This window comes from Lampetra planeri, chromosome 35 (assembly GCF_965212315.1).
Source record: "Lampetra planeri chromosome 35, kcLamPlan1.2.h2, whole genome shotgun sequence".
Taxonomy (NCBI): domain Eukaryota; kingdom Metazoa; phylum Chordata; class Hyperoartia; order Petromyzontiformes; family Petromyzontidae; genus Lampetra; species Lampetra planeri.
Window position 1 is genome coordinate 4,564,432 of NC_136141.1, and position 27,530 is coordinate 4,591,961.

The following is a 27,530-nucleotide window of genomic DNA, read 5'->3' on the forward strand; positions in this document are numbered from 1 at the left end:
GTGGCGAGCGTGTCATGTTGGTTAATGTTGTTTGTCCACCAACGCAGCAAACGGAAATATGTGCTGCATTTGCGCCTTGGTTGTGGAATTCCCGACCGGTGGAAATTCATCTTCTTGGTTCTTTCGGTAAAGTCACGTAGAATGGAAATAATAAAGTAATACAAATAAAACATAATAAAATAATTCTCACGACGTTTCGGCCACAACGCAAGCAGCCGTCCTCAGGTGAAAACCAGGTCTGTCTATTTTATTATTTCCATTCTACGTGATTTTACCGAAAGAACCAAGAAGATGAATCCCTGCAGTCACGAAAGCTTTAAATCGAAACGGTGGAAATTCGTTTCACCGACAATGTGGATACTTTTAAGTCGCGTCTAAAAACACTTTTTCTTAAGTTCGTTTATTCTATTTAGCTCTCCCCTCTTGCCCTGTCCTTAATCTTACAAGGCGCATTGAGACAGTGCAATGCGCCTTACAAATAAATGTAAATTATTATACAATCACTCATTGATCAATTTCATATTCTTGGTTCTTTCGGTAAAGTCACGTAGAAGGGAAATAATAAAATAATAAAAATAAACAATATCATTCTCACGACGTTTCGATTGCAACACAAGCAACCATCATCAGGTGTGAAAACCACAGCAAGAAAATTTGAAAACAGTGGCGGGTTTTTCTTAACGTTAGCACCACGGACAGCAACTAGCGGTTTATATTTATTTTATTATTTCCCTTCTATGTAACTTTACCGAAAGAATCAAGAATATGAATCCCTGCAGTCACGAAAGCTTTAAATTGAAAGATTAATTTCATATTCTTGGTTCTTTCGGTAAAGTCACGTAGAAGGGAAACAATAAGATAAGAAAAATATGAAAAAATAAAATTCTCACGTTTCAATTTCTGTGTAACTTTGAACCTTGCCCGTGTATCGATATAGTTCAGTTTTAATGTGCATTGTAATTGCAGTGTCTTGGTGTGGTCCTGGGACTGTCTTTGTTGTTACTCTTTGGTTCTTTCGGTAAAGTCACGTAGAAAGAAAATAAATTAAATAATAGAGTACGGCGTTTCGATTGCAACACAAGCAACCGTCATCAGGTACAACTAAATTTGAGAGAGAGACAAAGCACAGACACGGAGACACACAAGCAGAGAGAGAGACACACAACATAGACACACAGAGACCCAATGCCTCTGTGTCGAGGCCTTAAATAGAGAGAGAGAGAGGGTGGGGGGTGGCAGAGAGAGAGAGGTGGGTCTGCTGGGGCAACTGCTGAAGCAGAGAAATTAGCATGTCAATGAATCCACCCCGAAGCGACCGAGGGAAAGAAGATCGAATAGTAAATTGTAGAGAGAGAAATAGTCTGATAAAACTAAATTTAGCAAATATTTTGGAATTGTAATGTAATGCAACACAGAGAGTCGGCTAACGCACAGTTAACGCATAACCTGGTTGATTACGATCTCCAAAGGTTGCTAAATTTGAAGTTAAGTGTGAAATTTGCTGCCTTGCTCCAAGCTTACATTTGGTGTTGACAAATAAAAAATTAATTCTCTTAGGTTTTTTCGGTAAAGTCGCGTAGGTAAAAATGAATAATACAAATAATATAAATAATAATAGAAATCAAATAATAAATCACGACGTTTCCGAGGCAACACAAGTCTCCGTCATCAGGTGGGACCGTCACAGCTAAATTTACTTAAAATGTTCTGTTTACTTAAGAGTATGAATCCTTGCAGTCACGAAAGCTTTAAATCTAGAAAAAAAAAATTATTTACTTTTAGTGACTAGCTTACCCTTTTCTCTATCCATAAGATGTGTTTGGGTTAGTTCGCGAAAATATAAATGTGTCGTTAAACCCGCCACCACCCGACACAGCCAACTAGTAAGGTTTATCACGTAAACAGTACAGCACACACCGGTGTTGTTCTGGATGTTGCACTTTTTATGCTTTTTAATTGTTGATGTAACTCGCTGACTCCCGCGCCCCTACCGTACGGACATCTGTGACAAAGAGCTTCATAGCTCATCGGATTCCTACCTCTGCAGTCTAAATTAAGATTCTACAACAATCAATATCGCCCACCCACACGTGTCTGTCTACACCCTCCCCCCACCAAACCAGTGTGACGTCACACACCAGCCGCACCACGCCCACTCAATGACGTCAATCCCCGGGCGCACTTATCAAAGCTACGATATCCAATCGCGCGCTCGCACCGTATTTCCTAGAGCGGATAGGCATGGGGGAGGGAAGGAAAAGGCGGGGGCGGGGCAGTGACGCGGCGCTTCTACGGCGGCTGGCGGGGGTCAATCCTCGCCGAGGTAAACAAAAACGCGTTTCGCTGCCACCCACCCACCCTCGCAACCGCCGTAAGAACCCGTGGCCACGTATACCCCCAACACCGGACAGCGAGCGGCCGGGCGGTTTCGTCTGTAGCCGTATGTATCTTTATTTACTTATCGACGCATTGTGACGATTTTTGTTAACAAAAAGGTTACTTTTTTGTTGTTGTTGTCATTGATGAATGTGTGTCGAAAAGAGATAGAAAGCTGTATTGGTTGGCGAGGCACGGGGCGAGCGTGTTTGCCCTGCCTGCCTGCCTGCCTTGCCTGCCCCTGCCGTGTAATGTGATCGTAGCTACTGCCGCTTGAGTTGATGATGGTGATGCACGTTGCTGTGGGTGAGTGGTTCCGTGTCACTTGAATTGCCCGATTGATGTTGTGGGTCGTTGATGTTGTTGCTGTTAAACGCGCGTTTAGCTGTTCATTGAGTGTGCTGTGCTGTGTTGTACAGCTGTGCCTTAAGTAATCGTAATATAATCGCCGTCATTTTCGGTCTATAAAGGTGAAGTATAGACAATTGTGAGGTGAGGAGGACACGTGGTCAGCTGAGGAGTTACGTGCTCAGGTGAGTAGACGGGTGATCAGATAAGGAGACGAGGTGAGGAGAACACGTGGTCTCAGGTGGGACGAGGTGAGCAGGTGAGGAGACACGTGGTCAGGTCAGCTGACAGATGCTCCTATGAGACACGTCAGCTAAGGAGACTAGGTGAGCAGGTGAGAAGACACGTGGCCACGTGATTAACCACGTGGTCTCAGGTGGGACGAGGTGAGCAGGTGAGAAGACACGTGGCCACGTGATTAACCACGTGGTCTCAGGTGGGACGAGGTGAGCAGGTGAGAAGACACGTGGCCACGTGATTAACCACGTGGTCTCAGGTGGGACGAGGTGAGCAGGGATTTGCTCGTGTGATGGAGCAATTGGTCAGGTGAGGGGACATCTGGTCACCTGAAGGCAGCATTCACCAGGTGACATCCGAAAGCGTGTCTCATTCCCGTTCTCGAGTTTATACTTCATTAAACCCACGTCTCCCTTTATTCAGAGACTCTGAAAAGAGGTCGTGAGTCCAGTGTCGTGGATCCGTGCGCTCTGTGACTTGTTAAATCAAAACGCTGTTGAGAAATGACAACGGCTTAGCCGGGCCTTCATCCAGCAGCGGATTTATCATGGCCGATGATGACGATTACCTCTGCATCTAATATTTTTTAAAGTCTATTATTACGCCTGTTTACACAAGAAAGCCAACCCTGTGTCTCATGACTTTTTTTCAGGAGGTTCTTGCCAAGTTTTTTTGGGGGGAGGCATGCAGGCGATGATTGCCACCGTCTATATTAAAAAACGAGTAATATGCGGGGAATATTTCAAATTTAGTGTGGTCAGGGAATAATAATGTGGGTAATATTTCAAATTTGGACCACGACTCAAGTGCAATGGCTTTCGCTTGTGAGTGACGTCACCGGATCTGTAACGTCCTCTGCAGTGATTTTACACGGTAGACGCAACGCAGTATTAATCGGGGCGGCCTCTGGAGCCGAACCGCGATCCTCTTCAACGAGTGGCGAAGGCGTCACCGCTGGGGCACGTCACCAGCATAGAGTGGAGTGGTGGCGATGTGGATAGCGCGCTGCACTGCGAACCCGGCAACCCGAGTTAAAAGATTGTATGTATGTACAGGGACTCCTATACTTACGAACGGGTTAGGTTACAGAGGTCAGTTCGTGAGTCGATTTGTTCGTAAGTTCAACTTTACTCCTGTCCATTCCAAACATGTTTTACGGCATGTACACTAAACACGGGGGAAGCCTTTAAACGTTTATAATCTCCTATAGATCTAGATGCCACTGGTTCTTCGTGTTCTGCAGATGTAGATGATTATTCCCTTAGGTGCTTCTGTTTCCTCTCTTCTCTCTTGAAAAACTTACCAAGAGATGTCTGCACAGTTGCTCTCTTCTTCTTCTCCATAAATCAACTTGTAAGAGGCAATAGCCGACACCTTTCTAAACCTTTCAGAGTTTGGGTCCTGAGACTTAAAACAAGCCTGTGCTTGACACCGAACAACCACCGCCATCTATTGTGCAGCGGTTGAACTTACGACTCTCGATCCGAACAGGCAACTGGACATAGGACGGGTTTGTTTGTATCTCTGAAAGTTCGTAAGTCGAATGTCCGTAAGTAGAGGATTCCCTGTATGTTGAACTTCTTTCGCATTGTACGTAGCCAACCGTGCTAATCGGAGGTGCGATTAACACGGTTGGCCACAACTGAATAATACAATTACAGCTGGGCATGATTGTAATGCTTGAGATGGGATGTCATCAAAGAAGGTACTTAGAGATGCCGGGACCTTTAAGCCAGCATCCTTTAAATTCAAATCAGTAGTCGGTGATATTTGACCCGTCTACTTTCACCGGCCTACATTGGCCGGCATGGTGAAGCATAGTCAAACAATCCCTACGGTTAGCACGTGCATGGTGTGGCGGGATAATTCATTCAGCAGTGGACGGAGAAAATCACGGGGTTCGTTCCATGCCAACCCAACCTGAGCTTCCCACCTCGAGACAATATTTTGTTTGCCGATAGCTTTAGTGTTAAAATATAGTGCTGTGTTTTTAGGATAGTGTGTTTATAATATCATTTTATGTAGATATCCACGTTTATTTAATATTTTTCTTCTGCAGTTTTTATTGAAAATGCAATATTTGATATCTCAAAACCCTGATGTGATAGACAAAAACTGATTCCAGATTTGGAATCAGCACCCCAAAATTACCGTAAAATCGTTGTAATACCTTATGCCAGAAAAAGTGTGTTGACCAGTGTAGTTTTTGTCGAGGCAGTTACCAGATCATGTAAGAAATCGGGCCAAATATTTAAGCTCGGTGAATAATATTTACAGAGATGCATCCGGTAAGGTGGCTCAGCGGGTAGAGTGAGCAGTCATTGCAAGGTTGCGCGTTCAAATTCTGCTTGTGGGGGGACGACTGAGCCCACCATCATCATCATCATCCCTCTGGGGGTCGATAAAATGATTCCTAACACTTTGTAAGGAAGTCAACAGTGGTTCTGCGGATGATCTCGTCCCTGTCATCGGAACGTGGACATCTTCTATCATTCTTAATTTGGAGCTTTCGTGACTTCAGGAATTACTCTTTGGTTCTTTCGGTAAAGTCACGTATAAAGATAAAATAATAAATTAATAGTATGCTATTATTTAATTTATAATTTTATCTTTATACGTTACTTTACCGAAAGAACCAAAGAGTATCTTTTATCATTGTCTCAGGGCTGTAAACAGAAGATGAGCTGGACATCATTTTTGTCTTGAGTCGAGGTGGGGCGGAGGGGGATTTTCCACTTTAAAAGTGTCTTTGCAGTGATATGAGGATCTTAAAATGGTCCGTATTTTTTTGATGAAAATAGCCCCATGAGTACTTGTGTAGAGATAAGCAGCGAGGTCTCCTGTAGAATTCATGCCAATTACATCTGAGAGCTTTGGTGAGATACTGTGATGCCGAAGTTGGGGGGGGGGTGAAATTTAAGACTGTTCATCTTTAAACATTCTTGAAATTAATAATGAGGGCCCCGTGGTGTACAATTCAGCCTCCAACTCTCTGGCCTCCCTCATGTGCTCTGAAGAAGGGCCATTTTCCAAAACATCGCCTGAAATATATATATATATTTCATGTCCACAATGTCACTGATGAATGTGACATGTTTTTGTTATTTGTGCTTGTGCACCGCTGCCAACGCAGCAGCATGCATCGCCAATGTGTTATGTGGTACTGTCGGTCGGTATATAGTATATACAGTGTCTGCAGACAGTGCAAAGAGGAGTAGAACTCATAATGCCAGCTGTCTGCCGGACGATTTAAACTTAAACTTCAAGGGGTGCCCGAGACTGTGGGGAGGGGGAAACAAACCGGTAAAACCAGTCTGGGCGAGAGCCTCACCACGATGGCCCCACGGGACTCGCCCAGGGAAAGTTTCAGCCGACGCCCATGACCCACACAATGGGGGGCACGGTGAAAAGAGGAGGCACTAAGTTTGAGCTAAAGAAAAATTAACCCGTAAAAACAAAGTTTTTCACTATAAATCCTTTATATGCGTGGAATCGGTTTTATTTTATTATTAATTTCTGTTTTTCTTGAGTAAGAGTTTCATTTTTATCACATTGGTATTTTAAATTAAATATAAGGAAAGTCGTATATAAGGGTTATAAGGTTTTCAGTTTTTGCATGATTGTTTATATTGTACATTTTTTGTTGTTTTCTTGAATAATTTTCTGTGTTTAGGAAAAATATATGATTGTGTTAGTGAAATTTTTTTTTCCTAAAAAGTGGAAAATTTGGGAAATTTTTTTTCACGAAAATAAATTGTCACGCACAACGAGTCTGTGTGCAAAATGTCAGCTCGATTGGATCACGGGAAGTGGGTTAAAAAACGACCGAAAGATGTGCACGGTCGTAAGCGCGCAAGCAAGCAAGCAAGTGAACTTAATATAAAGGATTTAAAAAATTGAGGGTTGACGGGTCGCCATTGAAAGACAGCAGTTTAGCTCAATGGGCCTTGGCCGGGTTGGTAGCGGTGGTGGTGGCTGATGGTGGTGGCTGTGCAGCATGTGGCTCCTGCCTGTAATCTTGCGCTGTGGAGGCAGCAGCGGGAGTTGGTGGATCGCCGCAACAAAACGTTGTGCAACTCCCTTCCTGTGGAAGGCGGTTCAGCTAAACATGTGGACTCCGTGTGTACCGTCTCTGCGGGATAGAGTGTCTCCCCCCTCGCACGTGTGGGTTTTCTCCGGGTGCTACGGTTTCCTCCCGCATGCAAGCACTGATTAATTGGCCGGTGAAAAACCTCGATATGTAGAGGACTGCAGAGCTTAGGGTGGGGGAGAATTTGGCACCGGCTCACCGCGAGGCTGCTGCCGCCTTCCCACTCGTCCGTGGCTCCTATTTCTGTCGCCTCCGAGTCGTCCTCTCTGTACGAGAGTGAGCCTCTCCTGTGTGCTGTACACCTTGAAGTAATAATTATGATGTCATTATTACCCGAAATAAACTGACTGACCGACTGACAACGGCCCGGGGATACAGAAAGGTCAAAGAAGCAATTGCAAGCACGTCTCTCTTTCTCTCTCCACGATCCTCTGCGCACTGTATTTTTTGTGTTTTTTTGTTGGTACTTAATTCCACTTTAACCAACACCAAACGTAGTCGACGGCATTTAAATAGAATCATAATTTCGTGCCAATGAAGTGGAGAACATAGGTAAGCAAAGTAATTAAGTCGATGACTCAACCTCTGTCCCACGTTGACTGTCCTCGTAATTGTTTTCTAGCAGCGGCGGTTCGATAAAACTCTGGAGCAGTTTCGACATTCGGAGTCTCGTCAGCAGTCGGGCACGGCTCGCTTCAACCAGAGCTGCCAAACCGCCAGATGTCTATCGGCAAGGACCCATGTCCTTATCGTACAGAACGATCGTTGGTGTCGTCGCGGGCAATTTACTTGACCGGTGGACCCGCTGACCTCTAACCCGACCTTCCTCCCCCCCCCGACATGACCTCCCGCAGCGCCCCGCCGGTTGCCGCGGGCGGCAATGCCGCTGCCACGGTGACGGTGGCCATGTCGCTGGGGCGTATTTTCCGCCACGCGTCGGAGCTGCTGTCGCCGCAGCGAGCAACAGCGGCGGCGCGCGGAGCACGCGGCGGGGAGATCGTCTTCTCCAAGAACAATGTCTGCGTCCACCCCACGGAGGGCGTGCATGCCGGCCAGGAGCTGCACTACCCCGGTGAGAGAGCGTGCCCGCGTGTTTGCGGTAGCGCAGCGGTTAGCGGTAGCGCAGTGGTTCGCGGCTCTACGAATCTTGGTGACGCGGCTTCGTTTCCCGCTCTCGGCCGACACCGGTGACGATTATCTGAACAGGTCCTGGGCCTTCACTAGGTCGACCTGGTGCGGTGTTTAAACATCCCAACTCGGGAGACAAAGGCGACCGGGTGTGGTGCTGGAAACTCACCCCCTTGTATGCCAAGCCAGCCTTCTTAGGGGCTTGCTAGTAGCACTTTCTCCTACAGTCTGTTAAGGCTATACGGGGATCTTTGTCCTTGCAGAACGCTGGGTGGCTATAAAGCAGAAAGCTTGCCTAGTAGGGAGCACAGAGCACAGTTGGTGCTTCTGCCAGTCATTTCAGTCAATTCAGGGCACCTGGGTCTGTTCCGTGACCTCCTGCCAACGGGCCTTGGACACTTGACGTGGCTTCAAAGTTGACCTCGCATGACACAAGCACCGCGATGACGTCACCGCCATTGGTGAACGGCGGTTGTTGTTGTTGCACGCACGTGTGGTGAGCGGTGGTGCGGTGGTTAGCGCACTGTGACCCGAGTTTGATTCTCGCTCGCAACCACAAACACTAGTGACGATTACCTCAATTGGTCCTGGGTCTTTCCTCGGTCAACTCACCTCCAAATGAAAACCTGGTGTGGTGTCTAAACATGGCCACTCGGGAGACAAAGGGTGTGGTGCTGGCCACACAGCCCATTGTGTGCCGTGCCGGCCTTCATAGGTGCTCGCTAACAGCACTTGCCTCAATAAGTCATGTTTGAAGTTATACGCGAGATCTTTTTCTTTGACGCACAAGTAAGGGGAGAGATGCACTACCCAGGTGTGTGTGTGTGTGAACACACGTGCAAACACGTGCATACATGCAGACGTACCACACACGCGTAACGCGAGCTATATTACCCAAGTGGGTTGTAACCGCGCACATGCATACAATAGATATGTAGACGCACGCACATGCTTACACACACAAGTTACTCTACCGAGTAGCGTGCCATTACACGCACACGGTGTACGTACATATTCATTCATGCACGTGCACACAATGGAAGCATGCTGACATACCCGGGTCTGTGTGGTTTCACTATAACAGCAACAATAACAGCCGCCAATCGCGACTAAGTGGCTCGCTGCTGGCAGGAGATAACAGGACACACCCAGGTGTTATGGGTTAGGGACGACTGGCAGATACACCACCTGGATTCCCTCCTGCCAACTGTGCAAAAGACAAATGCAAGGATCCACCGTGTAGCCTTAACAGAATGATGGGGCAAGTGCTGTTAGCGAGTAGCACCTATGAAGGCCGGCACGGCACACGAGGGGGTGGGTGGCCAGCACCGCCCCCGTCCGTCCTTTGTCTCCCGAGTGGCGATGTTTACACACCCCACCAAGTACGGTACTCTTTTGAGGCTGAATCAACCTAGGGGATGCCCAGGGCCAGTTCAAATATTTTCCACTAATGTCAATCATGGCCAGAAATGAAACTCGGGTCGCCGGGTTCATAGCACGGCGCTCCACGCCCCGAGGTATAAAGTTCGGGTAAACAGAAGGTAAATAAAAATAAAATAATCACAGGTGTTGTATTACCTGTTTCTTCCCAGAACTTCTGTTGTCATTTTAATTTACCTGTTACAGGGCTGGGCAGGTTCACAGGGCCTGGCACAACATAGCAGCGCCCTTGCTTCACTCTCGCAAACCATCAATCATCGTCATCATCGCACGTGATTTATCCACTACTGGATGAAGACCTCCCAGAGCCTCTTCCATCCCACGATGCAATGGCGACCTTTAGTTCCTGCGCACGAGATGATCTCCGCGAAGTCCGACGTTTCAATTCGAGTGCCCGGGAGCTTCTTCCGAATTCAGTTCGGCCCCCTGAAGAAGCTCCCTGGCAAGCGGAGCGAAAAGTTTGACTTGGTGCGGAACAAAACGGTACACGCACCGTGCGCGTGCGTGCGTGTGCTTGACTGCTGCCCCCCCCCCCATCCCGCCCTCCCCGCGTAGGCTACCTGTGCGTGGAGTTTGACGAGGGCTGGGGGGGCGGAGGGGGCTCCCTGCTGCTCACCTGGGTCCCCAACGCTCGCATCGAGCGCGAGGACGAGGAGGCGCTTCGCTACGTCACCCCCGAGAGCTCGCCCGTGAGACGGGGGTCTGCCACGCTCACCAGGTGAGGAGGGGGTGGGGGAGGGGAGAGACAAAGGCGGCCGAGCATCGTGCCGGCTACCCACCTCGTGCGCCGCTCCGACGCTGGTGAAAGGCTACACGGGAGAATCTTTGTCTTTGTTTGTGTGCGACAGCAACAAGAGGCGACACACGGTCGGGGAGTGCAGTCCAACGCACGGCCCCGTGCGGCCCGACCGCCTCTCCTCCTCGCTGTCGCTGCCGGGGGGCTCGCTGGAGCGGCCCCCCGCTCACGGGGCCCACGCCCCCCACGGCCAGGACCCCCCCTCCGTAGCGGAGGCGTGCGGAGCGAGTCGCCCCGGGCCGCATGGGTGCGTCGCGCATCGTGCATCTTTATCCAGCGCATCACACTACAGAACCGTCTTCACGTTTTAGCGCTGAACTTTTTTCTTTTTCTTGATTCCCGGGCATGGTTGATATCAGTGGCGCGTGGTGTCTGGAACCCAGGTTCAGAATCTTTATTCAGAATCTTTATTTCTCCTGGAGGAATCCGATGAGTTGTGAAGCTCTTTTTTTACAGATGTCCAGCAGTGTGGGGAAGTCTCCTCCGACCCGGCACGGGGAGGCATTCATCCAGCAGTGGATTTAATATATTTTCGAAAACCACGGTTGCTGAGCAACTTCAACCTAATTACCACCAATACCAATTGGCCAGGAACAAACAGCACTATTGGAGGTGCAATATAATAAGAGTTGACACGTCTATTGAATTGGGACCGGTTATCATAATAATACATACCTATGAATCACCTATGAATTTCACGAGGGTCCTGCATTGGGAGTTTTATTTTCAGATGTTTTTAGCCAGTGAGTGAGTGTTTACTACGATCCGTGTGCGAGGAAACCGGACCACGTGGAGAAATCCCCACACCTTGCGTGACGGGGGGGGGCAAGGCAGTTGGAAACAAATTGCGATCAAATTTCGATTTAAAGCTTTCGTGACTGCAGGGATTCATCTTCTTGGTTCTCTCGGTAAAGTCACGTAGAAGGGAAATAATAAAAAATACAACATTATAAACTAATAATATTATTTATTATATTATTTTATTATGTTTTCATTTAATATAATTTATTATATTATGTTATTATGTTTGAATTTTATTATTTTATTATTTCCCTTCTATGTGACTTTACCGAAAGAACCAAGAAGATAAATTGCGATCAGTTCACTCGCTCTACCGCCTTCTCCTGGCGAGCCCACCCACGGGTAGAAGGGAGTTTCGCAGCCCATCTGTGCGGTGATCCGCCAACCCATCGCTGCTGCTGCTGCCTCCACTTCAGTGCTGGGTTAGGGGCAGCGGCCACGTGCAGCAGCGGAGCCGGCAGAACTTTGGGAAAGAGATGATGGAAGAGAAATGAGCAGAGGGAGGAGAGGTTCGATTAATTTGTGAAGGGTGCGGCGTGCCGTGAGTTTGTGTTCTGTTTAAGAGTGGTGTTTGGGGTCGCGGCGCCCGTGTGGCTTCGAGGTCACAGCGCCGAGAGCGGAGCTGGCACTGCCTGGCGGTGCCAGCGCCGCGTTTCTGACGCAGCCGCGATGAACCCCCTTGGACGTTGTTTTGGAGGTAAAATTGCAAAGAAAGTAATCGAGTCTGGTCGTGTGTGATTTTTCCGTCTCTCAGCGATTGCCTTTTGACCTCGGTCTCGTCTGCCGGATGCAACGGGTCCCCGGTTTCCAAGGAAACCAGCTCCACGGCAACCTCTTCCCAGAATTCCTCCGACTTGGTCCAGCCCAGCGCCGCCTCTTCCTTCTCCTGCCCACCCAGCACCGACACCAACCAATCGGGCATGGCCATTCAGCTGAGCACCCCTGGCGATAGCCAGTCGGAGCCCGGCCTGCTCCCGAGCCCTGGCAACGGCCAATCAGATGTGACCATTCAACTGAGCACCCCCGGCAATAGTCTATCAGAGCCCATCTTCCTCCCGAGCCCCGGCAACGGCCAATCGGAGCCCAGCTTCCTCCCGAGCCCTACCAACGGCCAATCGGAGGGCAACCTCTTCCCCATTACCCGCGGCGACAGCAAGGACAGCAATGGCAACAATAACAAGGCAACCCCGTTGGCCACCATCGCGGAGGACGGCAGCCAATGGGTGCCTCCGTTACTGGTGTGCGACGAGGACAGGGGGCGGCCATCTGAGCGGGGGGACGATGGGCGGGGCGAAGGGGGCGGTGTGGCCGGCGGGGAGGAGGAGGAGGAGGTGTCCCCCAGGGCCCCCTGGGAAACGGACCCCGGCTGGGGGGCTCGGTGGGGAGTTGAGGGGGGCCCCGGGGAGATGAGCTGGGACGAGCGGCTAAAGCTGTCAACGCTGGAGCAGGTGGACGGGGTGTTCAGCGTCGACCTCGGTCACATGAGGTCGCTGCGGCTGTTTTTCAGGTGAGGGGCTCACTCACGTCGCCGGGCTTGTAGCACTTCACACAAATTGGGAAAACCCTGTTATCATGATTTTTTAGGCTTTGCAGGTGGCGAGAAAACCCGTTATTGGCACAGGTTTGGAAACTGATAGATGAATCGGCAAGCGGACAGGAAGTCGCTCGGCCTTAAATGAGTGCCCGAAGCGTTGTGTTAACATCAGCGCTGGGGAGACAAAGGCGGCCAGGCATGGTGTTGGCCACCCACGCCCTTGTGTGCTGTGAGAATGGGCCCCATTGGTCTCCATGTGACACTTTCCCCACGTGACATGACTCCCAGTCTGACACTTATCCCCACATGCCAATGGACTGGTCCCCATTTGACACTAACTCAGCTAGCAGGGCAGCTCTCGTGGAGACGACTATGATTGCGATTCGGGAGGGTCAATAGATCGTCCCGTTGTGACCCCGCCTCTGTGTGCCACCGATCCCCGTGTGCCACCGATCCCCGCGTGCCACTGCCCAGCGAGGAGGGCGGCTCGAGTGGGCACTTTGTGATCGCGAGCCGAGAGAGTCAGTACAAGGTTTTCCACTTTCACTGCGGAGGACTCGACCGCCTGGCCGACGTCTTCCAGCGATGGAAGTGCTGCACCCTCGCCTCGCCCACACACCAGGCAAGACGCGGCAGCATCGCACCAGCCACACCTACCACCGCACCAACTACACCAACCACCGCACCAACCACACCTACCACCACACCAACAACACCTACCACCACATCAACCACACCTACCACTGCACCAACAACACCTACCACCACATCAACCACACCTACCACTGCACCAACCACCACACCAGCCACACCTACCACTACACCTACCACCACACTAATCACCGCACCAACCACCAGACCAATCACACCTACCACGGCACCAACCACCACACCAGCCTCACCACCGCACCAACCACCGCACCAACTGCCACGCGAACCAACACCCCGACCACTGCAGCACTGCACTACGCCACCGCACCACAAAAACCACCATACCAGCTGCCGGACAAACCACTGCACTACCGCCCGCAGCACCACACTGCACCACCGCTCCCCTAGGTACCTGGTGCAGTGTGTTGTAAACATCAGCACCGGGGAGACAAAGGCGGCAGGGCGTGGTGCTGCCCATCCCACCACTTTGTGTACTACGCCAGCCATCATAGGCGCTCGCTAACAGCAATTGCCCCAGCAGTCTATTCTGGGCTAATCCGGGGGATATCTTTGCCATTGTGTGTGTGTGTACACGTCACGGCCACTTGTAAATGTCTCCGCTGTCGACACCGCCCGGTGCGCGCGCAGGTGAGCGACAGCCGCTCCTACCTGCACTTCTGCGTGAATGAGCCTGTGGGGGGCGTGGAGGGGGGGGCGCACCCGGAGGAGGGCTGCTACCGCCAGCTGAGCCGCTGCTCGTGGCTCGAGCACCTCACGGCCGACGGCCGCGTCGAGGAGGACTACAAGATCCGCAAGGTGCGGGCACGGCTCGCGCCGCACGTCGCGCTCCGCCGAGCTGGGGGGACGTCAAGGACCTGCGCCGCGCCGGGCGTAGTGCGGGTGACACGGCCGATTGCTGAAGTTGGCACGACGCGACGGACAAATGCGGCACCACCGGTCGCGTCGTTTGGAGAGCGATCCGCACGCGTGTTTAACGGTTGGGTTACGGCCGTTCCGCTGGTAGTTACAGCCGGCGTCATCGGGCAGGATTGTGAAATGTCCTCTCCGGTCTTGGGCCTTGAGCAGATGGTGTGAAGCCATCGGCGTGCACCCCCTAGGGTGGCAGGAGTTGGCAGGAAGAGTGATTCCTAGAGCTGAATGTATTGGCGTTAGGTGACGGCCGTGATGTTAGATTACAATGCATTGTGACCTGGGGCATTAGGCTGGCAGGAGTGGCCGCAGTTACACGATCTGAACGGAAAAAAGTAATAACGAATAATAATATTTGTCACGAAGGCCGACGGCGTATCGAAGCCACCGCGTTGTGCGGCCGGCGTCACGTCCCGTGGCGGACAGATTCGTTGAAGTGACGCGGTGGTTCCGAGATGTTGTCTCCCTCGCCTGGTATGCGGGAGGTCGTGGGTTCGATCCCGACCCTGACGACGCCTGCTGCTGTATATTTGTGCGTGGATGATTTGGCCGCTGCTCTAAATTTTCCGCCACGTGATGGTAAGCCACTTCGTTGAGCTATCATTTGTGAGCAGATCGCTTCTGAAAAAAATTAAAAGCGACACCTCAGTCGCTTTTAATCACCTGGTAAATAGAACGTAGTTTAATGGTTTGTAGTTTAGTAGGAGGGGCGTCACTGCAAGTTACTCCTTTGGGAGCACGGCAGCAGCAGCAGCAGCAGCAATTGTCACCCCATGCTTCGGAATGCCCTGCGCTCCAACAACGGCACGAATGGCAAACACGCAAACATATATTCTTAGATTTTTTCGGTAAAGTCACGTAGGTAAAAAAATTAAATTAATAAAAGTAAAATAAAATAAAAATCACGACGTTTCAGAGGCAACACAAGCTTCCAAGAAACAGTATTTGTATATATACTGTTTCTTGGAATTTCTCTCACTTGATGCAGCTATCGTGCTGTGAGGTCCCACCTGAAGACGGAAGCTTGTGTTGCCTCCAAAACGTCGTGATTTTTTTAATTTTATATTTTACTTTTATTAATTTTTACCTACGTGACTTTACTGAAAAAACCTAAGAATATGAATCCTTGCAGTCACGAAAGCTTCAAATCTAGAATTACGCAAACATATATTGGTTAGTTAGGCGGGCGAGCCATGGAATTGTCATTCTTTATAGCACTTGCTTACTCACCCAGGAAAGTCTTACCGAGTCTCACGACTTTTTCAGAATGTTACTGTTGATAATCCACTGACGAGTTTTCGCACTTGAGTGGCGATGTTGCTACTGCTGCTGCTGTTGATGTGTGCGATCCCAATTGCGTATTTTGCAGGGGATTTTTCGGCATTGGGATGTTTTGGCCAATACCAGTTACATTGTGCGTGGTTTGATTTTAGCTTTGGGAGGAGAAATCCGGAGGAAAACCCTTGCAGAACAAGGGGAGAGAATACAAACTCCGCACGCTCACACACTCGCAAGCACACTCGCGCACACACACGCTCACTCTGCAGAACAGGAGGAGAACACACAAACTCCACTCGCAAACACACTCGCGCACAGGCTCACTCACATTCGGCAGAACGGGGCGGGGGGGGAGAGTGGGGGGAGAACAGACAAACTCCACACAGAAATGCACCCAATTCAGAATCGAACCCAGACTCTTCTCGCTGTGAAGGCACCAGCGTTACTGCTGGCTCACAATGGTCGCGTTGGCCACGGTGAAGCAAGCGACGTGACCGGTCCCCCACGCTCCTCATTCTCCTCGTCATGCTCCTCCTCCTGTCCTCCCCAGTCGATCTTCTTTGCCGGCGTAGCCACAGAGGTGCGCGGCGAGGTGTGGCCCTTCCTGCTCAAGTACTACTCCTTCCGCTCCACGAGCCACGAGCGCGAGCAGCTCCGCCAGCACAAGCGCCGCGAGTACGCCGACGTGCAGCTCGCACGGTACGCACGCACGCACGGTACGCTGTGTGTGTGTGTGGTGGGGAGCGGCAGCTCAGCGGTTAGCGTTTCCCGCTCACGGCCGACACGGGTGACGATTATCTGAAACCGGTCCTGGGCCTCCCCTAAGTCGCATTCAGCCTCAAATGAGTACCTGGTATGGTGTGTAGACATCGCCGCTAGGGAGGCAAAGGCGTGGTGCTGGCAAACCACCCCCTCGTGTGCCGTGCCAGCCTTCATAAGTGCTCAATAAGAGCACTTGCCCCAACAGTTTTTTTAGTCACTCCTGAAAACGTTCCTGGGCCTCCCCTGTACCTGTGCATGCCTGAACATCCCCACGACAGCTCGCACGTGTACCTGTGTGTATTGGTGTGTGCCAGCGTTGGTGTCCACATAACTTCGTGCATGAGTCCTTTGCTGGTGTCCCCGTGCATGCCCCTGTGCCCCCGCGTGTCTCCGTGTGTCCCCACGTGTCCCCGCGTGTCTCCACGTGTCCCCACGTGTCCCCGCCTATCCCCGTGTGCCAGGCTGGGCATGTCTCAGGAGGATCAGGAGCGCTTCTGGCGGGAGGTGCAGTACACGGTGGACCGCGACGTAGTCCGTACCGACCGCTCCCACCCCTTCTACCAGGGGGAGGACAACCCCAACGTGGAGATCATGAGGTCCCAACCTCGGCCACACCACCAACAAGCCAGACTAGCCACAGGCACACCACCGCCAACCACACTGCATTCCAGCCACACAATTCACAACCACACCACCGTCAACAACACCACCCCGAGCCGCACCACCTACAGCCACGCCATATCTAGCACCACTGTCAGTCACAATACAGGCAGCCACACCACGGTCAGCCACACCACCCCTAGCCAGAACACCACGATCACCCCACACCACCACTATCACCTATACCAGCATCAGCCAAACAACCCACAGACACACAATCACCGTTAGCCACACCTCTTAGCCACACCTCCTTAGAGCAGGGGTGAGGGACATCTTCCTTACTGAACGGGCAACCACACCACCCCCTCGCGCTAACAGCCCTTGCCACGACAGTCCGTGTAGTCTGTACAGGGGACCTGTGCCTCTGTCTCAGTGTGTGTGTGGGTGTGTGCGTGTGCTGGCGGTAGTGTAACGGTTAGCGCGCTGCGCTACAAACCCGGCAACCCGGGTTCGATTCCCGCTCACGGCCACCAACACCAGTGACGAATATCCGAACCGGTCCTGAGCCGCCCCTAGGTCGACTCAGCCTCAAATGTGTACTTGATTCGGTGTGTAAACATCACCACTGGGGAGACAAAGGCGGTCGGGTGTGGTGCTGGCCACCTGTGCTCGTGTTAATTGCTGCTCTCTCACAGCACTTGCCCCGGCGGTCTGTTAAAGGCTACACGGGGGGATCTTTGTCTTTGTGCTGGTGGCCACAGGCAGATCCTGCTGAACTACGCGGTGTACCGTCCAGACGTGGGCTACACGCAGGGCATGTCGGACCTGCTGGCGCCCATCCTGGCGGAGGTGCGCGACGAGGCCGACTCCTTCTGGTGCTTCGTGGGCCTCATGCAGGAGACGATCTTCTTCAGCTCCCCTCGCGACGAGGACATGGAGACGCAGCTGGTGCGGAGCGCCGGGCCGGGGTTCTCTTGTTTACCGTCGGTTGTTTCGTAGGCGTTTCAGTAAAAGTTGAAAGCACCCGACGAACAGTGACGGTGGCTCGTGATCGTTTTTATTTGTTTGTTTGTCGGATCGCCGCGCAAACAAACTTGCGTGACGCGCGCCCTCCTCCGCCCGACACGGCCGATTGCTGAAGTTGTCACGACGCGACGGACAAATGCGGCACCACCGGTCGCGTCGTTTGGAGAGCGATCCGCACGCGCGTTTAACGGTTGGGTTACGGCCGTTCCGCTGGTAGTTACAGCCGGCGTCATCGGGCAGAATTGTGAAATTCTAGATTTGAAGCTTTCGTGACTGCAAGGATTCATATTCTTAGGTTTTTTCGGTAAAGTCACGTAGGTAAAAAATTAAAATTAATAAAAGTAAAATTAAAATAAATAAAAATCACGACGTTTCGGAGGCAACGCCAGCTTTTGAAATGTCCTCCGGTCTTGAGCCTTGAGCAGGTGGTGCGAAGCCATCGGCGTGCACCCCCCTATGATGGCAGGAGGTGGCAGGAAGAGTGATTCCTAGAACTGAATGTATTGGCGTTGGGTAACGGACGTGATGTTAGATTACAATACATTGTGACCTGGGGCATCAGGACGGCAGGAGTGGCCGCAGTTACACGATCTGAACCGAAAAAATATTAAGGAATAATAATATTTGTCGCGAAGGCCAACGGCGTATCGAAGCTAACGCGCCCGGCGGTCCCACGGCCCCCCCCCCCCGTCACCTTGCCCTCCCCTCCCTCCCTGCGGTCCCCCAGACGTACCTGCGCGAGCTGGTGCGTCTGATGCTGCCGCGCTTCTTTGAGCACCTGCAGTCGCTGGGGGAGGACGGCCTGCAGATGCTCTTCTGCCACCGCTGGGTGCTGCTCTGCTTCAAGCGCGAGTTCCGCGAGTCCGAGGCGCTGCGCATGTGGGAGGCCTGCTGGGCGCACTACCAGGTGGGGGTGGCGCCAATCAGTTGCCGCGACAACACCGCCAACCAATATTGTCACCGCCACCATCACCACCACTGCTGTCACTAACCACTGCCGTTACAACCACCGTCACCACCAAAACTGTCACTACCACCACCAATACTGTCACCGCCACCACCACCATCACCACTACTGTCACTACCACTACCACCACCATTACCACCACCGCCACCACCAATACTGTCACTGCCGCCACCACCACCGCCACACCATTGTCACAACCGTCGTCACCACCCCCACCATCACTGCCGCCAACAATCCCGCCCCCATTTCCACCGCCAGCACCACCACCGTAACCACCACCGTCACCAATGGCACTGATAAAGCCGACGCACGCTGCCGATAACATCCCCACAGCCATCGCTACCACAGCAGCCGTCGACGTGAACAGCCGCCGCCGCTGCCGCTGTCATAACCAGCGCCAACGGCCCCCTCCGTGGCAGTGACTTGGCGCGAGGCGATGCTCACGCGGTGGCCCATCGGCAGCGCGCTCGCTGCTTGCTGTTGTTGAGGCTCGCGACCCGAATCCGGCGGCCGCCCTGGTCAATACTGCGACGTGTGACAATAACGAAAATAATACCGCCACGCGCCGTCTACTTCCAACTCACGGTGGACTTTAAAGATGCGTGACCTCGTTCGCAAGAGCGGGCCAACGCGTGCCGGCGTCGGTGTGCAAATTTGCCAAATGGGAAAATCACACCGCAAATCCCTCGATTTGCTATGATTCACACTGCAGCAACCATCTTCGCCCCCTCCTCCGGGCAGACCGATGGCCTCAGCGCCGCTGTACTCTAGCCAGCGAGGCTCATCCTGGTCCATTCAGCTTTTCGCCTGGTAACACAATCAGCTTCGATCATGACCACCGCGCGCCGCTGCCACCGCTGCCACCGCTGCCACCGCTGCCACCGCTGCTGTGCTCTCGATCTGACGCCTGCTCTCTCTCTCTCTGCTCGTTTCATGCGAACCTTGGCTGAGCGGGAGGTGAGTGGTGGTGGGAGGTGAGGGGGGGGGGAAACCCTCCGCTAGCGATGCCACGCGTGTGCCGTACATCGTTCCTTCCTCTGTATCTTATTTGAGTTTATTATCTCCATCCGTCTGTGTGGACCGAGTGTGCTCCGTGAACTCGTGTACTGATGGTACAAACACGAAACGAACTGCGCTTGTGCCCATGTGCGTTTGCGTGTGTACGTGTTGTGCTGTTATGGTGGTGTAGTGGTTAGTGCACTGCGCTACGAACCCGGTGACCCGAGTTAGATTCCCGTTCACGGCCCAAACATCGGTCCTGGCCCTCCCCTAGGTCGACTCAGCTGGGCGTGGTGCTCGCCACCCACACCCTTCTGTGCCGTGTTGGCCTTTATAGGTGCTCTCTAACAGCATTTGCCCCAACCTTCCGTGAAGGCCATAGCAGATATTTGTTTTTGTTGTGCCGTTTGTCTTTGTATTTCTTCGTGCGTGCGTGTACATTGTGCGTGTTTGCACATTCCCGCTCGCGTGCTTTGTGTGTGTTGGTGAACGCGTGGTGATTGTTGTGCGTGCATGCCCTTTGCATAGGTGAGTGAGTAGGTGAGTGTGTGGGTGGGTGAGTGAGTGAATGGACGAATGGGTGTGTTGTTGTTTCTCACAGTGTGGTGGTTGAACACAGCGCTCGAGACTGAACAGTCGGTCTGATGAGCTGCTACTCCAGGGTGTGCATGTGTTCCCTGGCGGGATCGTGGGTAAGGGAGCCTCGGCGCAGCGGTTAGTACACGGCGACACGAGTTTGATTCCCGCTCACGAATTTCTGAACCGGTCCTGGGCCTCCCTGAGTTTGACTCGGCCCTTAAATGAGTAACCCCGGTGCGGCGTCCGTAAAACGTGAGCACTGGGGAGACAAAGGCGGCCGGGCACGGTGCCTGCCGCGCAGAGCCTTGTTCGCGGGAGCTCGTCGATACAGAGCTTGGCCCAACCGCTCTGCTGAGGCTACACGGGGGGGTCTTTGTCTTTGTGCTCCTCCAGACGGACTACTTCCACCTGTTTGTGTGCCTGGCCATCATGGACACGTACGGGGGCGTGGTGGTGCAGCGGGGGCTCTCCGCAGACGCCATGCTGCTACACTTCACCAACCTCGCCGGTCACATGAGCGGGAAGCTCGTACTCATCAAGGTCAGAGGGCGCCCCCCCTCCACCCCTTGCCCCCCCCACTTCCCAAACAAAAATTCGAGAATTTTTGTTTATAGAAATGTTTTCTCTGCATGGCGCTCTGAAGCCATTTGTTGGGTCTGCTGAGCACTATGTAATAGTATTAATAATACTTGAATGTTATGTAGCGTCATTCATGCCCACAGCATCCCACAACACTGTACATTCATTATATATGAGGGCCAAAAACAAAAAGCACAAACCACAAAAAGTTATTGAAACAATTAAAATGTTTAATAATAATTCTGCCGCCAGGCGTTGATGGACGGAATCCGATTGGGTGTGGTCACGTCGTTAAGGGACCGTAGTTTCTAATTGTACATTTTTAATTAACAAAAATATTATTCACCTCCCTACCAAGGGTGGTTCTGTGTGCGCCGTTGCCGCAAGTTTCGTCAGCCTACGACCCAAGCGCCTGCGGTGCCCCCCCCCCCCTACGTTATCATCGCCATATGTCGAAAAGAATAACGTCCCACCTCATCTCAAAGCATTCGCAGACCACCCCCCGCTAGCAGCCGTCCCTCCGTGGCACAAGACGAGAACTCGGCACCAGCCTTGAAAATATTTACATTCGTCCCCCGGGAGGGGAGGCGGGGGGCGATGTGTAAATCCCAATGGAGTAATTTGCGGTGTCATTTTGCGTGCTCATCAACAATGCGGACCGTGACGCCGTCGCACGACGGCTCGCTACGTCACGGGGTCTTGAACGTCCGTCAGAGGTCGCAAACGGGTTTTGATTCCGTACCCGTACCCGGCCGCACCAGGGTCGCAAACGGGTACCTGATACCCGTACCCTACCCGATACCCGGCTACCCGTACCCGGCCGGGTATCGGGTACGGGTACACGATTGCGACCTCTGGGATGAAGCCATGTTGCAGGCGCGGGTGGGTTGATTCTAGGAACTTGAATTGTGAGAAGAGACAAGACGTTGGGAAATGAGTGACAAACGGTTACTCACCAGTGACTCACGGCCTACCCGTACCCGGCCGCACCAGGGTCGCAAACGGGTACCCGTACCCGGCCGGGTACGGGTACCGGCCGGGTACGGGTAGCCAGGTATTGGGTAGGGTACGGGTATCGGGTACCCGGTTGTGACCTCTGGCGTCTGTCGCGACGTGAAGCAGAACGGCGCATGGTAGCGGTTAACACAGCCGGCGGTGTTTACCGGGGCGGTCCCGTCGGATTCGAACCGCGAGCCTCCGCGACAAGCGGCGAACGCGCGACCGCTTGTACCACGTCGCCACCGCAGGGTTGTTGAGCCTGGGAAGTCGCTTGGGTGGGCGACCACCAATCACGCCGGGTTTCAGTTTCATTTATTAGGTGTAGCCCTGTGAGCCATTCGGCACTTGAATCTGGTGCAACCGCAACAAACAAAAAACATGAACAAGAAAACATCTTAATGTGACTATGTGACTAAGTGCAAACAGAAAATCCAAGAAAAGACAGCAAAATATTGCCGAAAAAGCATCGTACACCAACGCTGTGTGGCAAAAATCCCAGGTTGTTCATAAGCGGCTGTGGGGCTCTGTAGAGGGCAGCAGAGGGCAGCAGACTCCATGGTTCTGTACGTCGATGCTCCAGCATCTCTGCTCCCCCTCCACCGTCACCAATCCGCACTGACCGGCGTGGTGAAGTATGGACAAATGACCGCCACGACCCACCCGGCGTGGGGAGGTCTTCGTCCAGCAGTGAGTTGACAAAGATGGCCGTGTGTGTCACGAGGCATCCTGTCGCTGACGAGACGCGCGTCGTGTTGTGAGAATAAACGGTTGACTCACCGCCTCACTCTCCCACTCGCCTACTCGCTCTCTCACCCACTAACCCAATCGCCCACCCACTCACCTACTCACCCACTCACCTACTCACCCACTCACCCAATCACCCACTCACTCACCTACTCACCCACTCACCTACCCGCCCAGCCACTCACCTACTCACCCAGCCACTCACCTACCCACTCTCCCTCCCACTCTCCCACTCACCTACTCACTTTCCCACCCACTTGCCCACCCACTCACCCACCCACTTGCCCACTCACTCACCCACTCACTCGCCCACTCACTCGCCCACTCACTCGCCCACTCACTCACCCACTCACTCATCCACTCAGTCGCCCACCCACTCACCCACTCTCCCACCCACCCACCCTCTCTCCCTGTGGCCCATGCAGGCGCGGGGCCTGCTGTACCGCTTCCGCCTGCTGCGCCGCATCCCGTGCAGCCTGCACTCGCTGTGCGTGCGCTGCGGCTCGGGGATGTGGGACTCGGGCTACGTGCCGGCCGTCGAGTGCACGGGCGACCACCTCGACGCCGACGGCTGCCCCTACGGGGGGCTGCCCCCCTCGCTGGCCGCCGAGCCCGCTCCGTGACACACCCCCCCCCCACCCCTTCCACGTGCCCTCCCGTGACCTCCCGTGACCTCCCCCGTGTCCCTTTATTCTCCCTGCTCGCTGCCATGCTGTCTCCCTGACCCCCCTTCCCTTGCCCCCCCCCCCCCTCTTAATCCCTCCCCATCCCCACGCGACCACCTCCATGCTACTCCCTGACCTCCTGTGCCACTCTCGGTGCCACTCCCTGACCAGTATATCGAGGGCTCGTGCCCGAGGGCTGGATAGATCGGCACGGTTGGCTACGTGCGGCGTGAAGGAAGTTCAACACGCATACATACACATACAGAGGTCACTTTGGCGTCAAATCAAGTGCCATCCTACTCGGAATCAGAATGTTTATTTATACTGGAGGAATCCGATGAGCTGTAAAGCTCTTTCTCACGCGTGTCCGGTAGGGGCGGGTCAGAACGTTACAACAAACAAACGGTACAAAAACACGACAGGAGCGGAAACGGCCAATCGGATGTCGTGTATCTGCCCGCCGAGCCGGGGGTTGGGGCAAGCCGCCACCCCCCACCCAACCAGCCCCTCTCCTCCGCACTCCAAGGGTCAGGGTCAACATGACTCGGCTTGCAAATCTCCATTCTATCAAGTGGTGGGGGAGGAGGGCGGGAGCCTTCAGCGATGCTTGCCCACCTCTGAGCTCCAATTAAACCGGAACATATCAGGGGAAGAAGGATATGTCGCAATACCGGAGGCGGAGGGGAGAAAACCAGGACAGGCGGCAATGAACGCTGCTCAAAGAGGTGCATCGTGGGTAACTCTACCCACGATGCACCTGTGCACGCTGGTCCAGGTGCGCTGCTTTAAAATAGTCCACACTGCACGGCGAGAACACCACGTACGCTTTTACAACCCACGACCGAGCCATGCCGAGCCATGCCGAGCCAGCCCAGCGTGGCTCGGGAGGCTCCGGGCCGATTTTCCACCGCGGAACCAGAACCGTGCCGCCGCCGACGTCGCCTCCGCAACGGAACGAGTGGGTGCGCGTCGGTCGCGCGAGGACGCTGAAACTATCGGTAGTTTTCGCAAGTTTCTCACCGAGAGGAGCTACTGCCCCTGCGTCCGTCGAACCGCTGTTTCTCTAGAGGAGTTACCGGTGACATTGCAAGTTGCAGTGCCAGGTTCTCGTTAATATTGTGCTACCCAGCAGGTAATGATTAGCCCGAGGATGCTATCGAGCGTTATACAGCGGACAATATTTATCTATATTACCCTAGACTTCAAGGTGACGTTACGTTTTGCTCGCCTCACATGACGACGTGTGGGTGGGTGAATTACTTGGCAGAGGGAGGACTTGGAGCGCCGGGGCGTCTCCGCTGCCGCCAAAGTTTTGTTTATCTCTCCTGCGTTGGGCGCGGCGTCCGACGTTTCGCACCACGTGCCGGGAAACCTTGCGGAGCCTCGCATTTCAGGAAGTGAATTTGGCGAATACCGTTGCCTGCTTTCACGGTCTTATTTCGTAGCCAAATAGGACGACGCTGCTCGGTCGATGCGAACGCTTGCTGCGAGAGACGACAGCAAAGACATAATTTCGACTGCCGAGTTGGATTTGCAGAGTTGATGTCAAGAGGGGGAGCGAGACGAAAGGGATGAGAGGCGAATTTAACGGAGTAGCGCCCTCGGCGATCAAGGCATCGTCTCCTCCGCTGGCCCTCAAAGCTTTTCGACCGTCCGTGCGTGCGTGCGTGCATGCTTGCACGCGTGTGTGTGATGTGCCTGTCTGTGTGATTGCGTTTCTGTTTTGTGCCTGTCTGTGAGCGGTAGTGCGGCGGTTAGCGCGCCCGCGCTACGAAACCGGCTAACACCCGAGTTCGATTTTCCGCTCACGCCCACCACCAACACGGGTGACGGTTATCCGAACCGGTCCTGGGCCTCCTCACCCCCCCCCCCCCCTTGGTCGACTCGGCCTCAAATGAGTATCTGGTGCGATGTGTAAAATATTTGCACCGGGGAGACAAAGGTGGCCGGGCGTGGTGCCAGATACCCGCCACCTCATGCGCTATGCAGCGTTCATAGGTGCTCGCTAACAGCACTTGCCTCAGCGTATGTCTGTATGTGCGCACGATGTGTCTGCCTGTCGTGTGTGTGACAGCCCGGCGATTATCTGAACCGGTCCCGGGCCTCGCCTAGGTCGGCTCGGCCTCAAATTAGTACCTGGTACGGTGTGTAAACATCGCCACAAGGCGGCCGGGCGTGGTGCTGACCCACCCACCCCTTCGCGTGCCGTGCCGGCCTTCGTAGGTGCTCGCCAACAACACTTGCCCCTACTACAGTCTGTTGAGGTTCTCTGGGGGGTCTTTGTGGCAGGCCGTATAAATGGACAAGATCCAGAATTGCTCGAAACCCAGGGTCTTTCGAGTCTCTTGGTCTTCAGTTGCCCAGACCCAGCGACGACCAGGGAATGGCTGTGTCTGTAAATATTTATTTCGTGGGTCTTGTGTTTTTATAACGTTCAGCTTTGTTATTGATTTTAGATGGGGGGGAGGGGGGGAGTTATGTTTTGTTGTCACGGTACTGTGTTTAATATGACATAAAAAAACTCTGCATACCGCCGGAGAGAGCCTGGTGTTCGTGAAGATGCGAGCGGCGGGCTGGCGACACGCGCGTGCTCCCTCCGACCGCGTCTAGCGGCGTCGATCGTCGTCGTCAGCCATGGTCTATCCGCTGCTGGCTGGAGTCCCTTCCCAAGCCATCGCCATCTCCCGCGGTCCCGCGAAGCGACGGTGCAATCCGGCTCCACCAAAGCTTCCGAAACGGCGGCGCCGCGTTTGCCCGTGGCGGGCCCCGACAAAATACCGCGGTAACGAAGCTCCCGGGCGCCACCGGCTGCTTCGCGGTCGACGTTTCAAAGGTCACGTTGTGGCATCGGTAGAAGAAGAGGAGCCAGCCGTTACGTGCCGCGGCGTTAACGGTCCAAATTGGCCAATAAAATTGGGAATCATCTTCTTGGTTCTTTTGGTAAAGTCACGTAGAATGGAAATAATAAAAATTAAACATAATAAAATAATTATCAGGTGAAGAACAGGTCTGTCGAGAAGACAGTCATTCAGACTCTGTCTTGTGGCCGAAACGTCGTGAGAATTATTTTATTATGTTTTATGTTCATTATTTTATTATTTCCATTCTACGTGACTTTACCGAAAGAACCAAGAAGATGAATCCCTGCAGTCACGAAAGCTTTAAATCGAAAAATTGGGAACGCCAAGACCGTGGCGTCGTACCCCACCCCCACAGCGACGCGGCACGGCCCTCCTGCACAAAGAGTCTGGGGCAGTGTTCAAAACTCATTTTCAGAGGGGTGGGGAAGGGGGGGAGACACTTTCGCCGATAAGACATCATCAGCGTGAGGGGCCGCCATACATTTGAAGCCATTGGGGTTTGACAGCACGGTGATGGGGGGGGGGTCACATTTGCGTATTGTCGGGGGGGGGGGGTCGCACTAAAGGCCACTGGGGTCCACCAGGGGCCCGCGGGCCTTGCAATGAAGAACTCGTAACGACGCCGCACCGTGTACAGGGTGCCCCCGTGGGGGTTATTTGACCATACTTCACCACGCCGCTCAGTGCGGGTTGGTGAAAGTTGGGGGGAGGGGGGGCAGCGTAAGCCGTGGCAAGCGTTGAAAATAGACCCCTGCCGCCGCCGTGCGCGCGACCCGAAGGCGCAGCCCTGCAACTGCTAACCGGCGCCACTGCTGGTGAACGTGGGGGGCGGGGGGTGAGAGTTGAGAGAGCCCTCGAATGCTGCTGTACGTGAAAGAGTTGGGAGTTACCCACACTTTACCCCACCGCAACACGCGACCTTCAGATCGAATCACGGCGGTTGTCGCTACCCAACTACATCGCTGTGCGGTGGCGGGCGGGGGGAGAGATTCAAGAAAACGGCATCGTTATTTTCGGCAGCCGCTCCGGGAGATGGAATCGAACCGGCGACCTTCGAATTGCAAGCCCGGCGTCCTACTGCTGTTGCTGACCATCACAGCGTGACGGCCGGCTCCGGGAGCGTCCGTGTACTGCTCTTAT

At 53.3% G+C, this 27,530-nt stretch overlaps 1 protein-coding gene across 1 annotated transcript; it reads left to right on the plus strand.

The window, feature by feature from the left end:
* The first annotated feature begins 2,332 nt into the window (after positions 1-2,332).
* Positions 2,333-26,062, plus strand: TBC1D16 (TBC1 domain family member 16). Its single transcript, XM_078611007.1, has 13 exons — positions 2,333-2,440; positions 7,906-8,123; positions 10,175-10,337; positions 10,468-10,662; positions 11,971-12,723; positions 13,225-13,372; positions 14,050-14,217; positions 16,160-16,308; positions 16,833-16,967; positions 17,733-17,919; positions 18,725-18,904; positions 20,936-21,082; positions 23,290-26,062. The coding sequence occupies exons 2-13, from the start codon at positions 7,958-7,960 to the stop codon at positions 23,485-23,487; spliced, it is 2,589 nt and encodes an 862-aa protein (XP_078467133.1). The 5' UTR covers positions 2,333-2,440; positions 7,906-7,957; the 3' UTR covers positions 23,488-26,062.
* Positions 26,063-27,530: the final 1,468 nt, after the last annotated feature.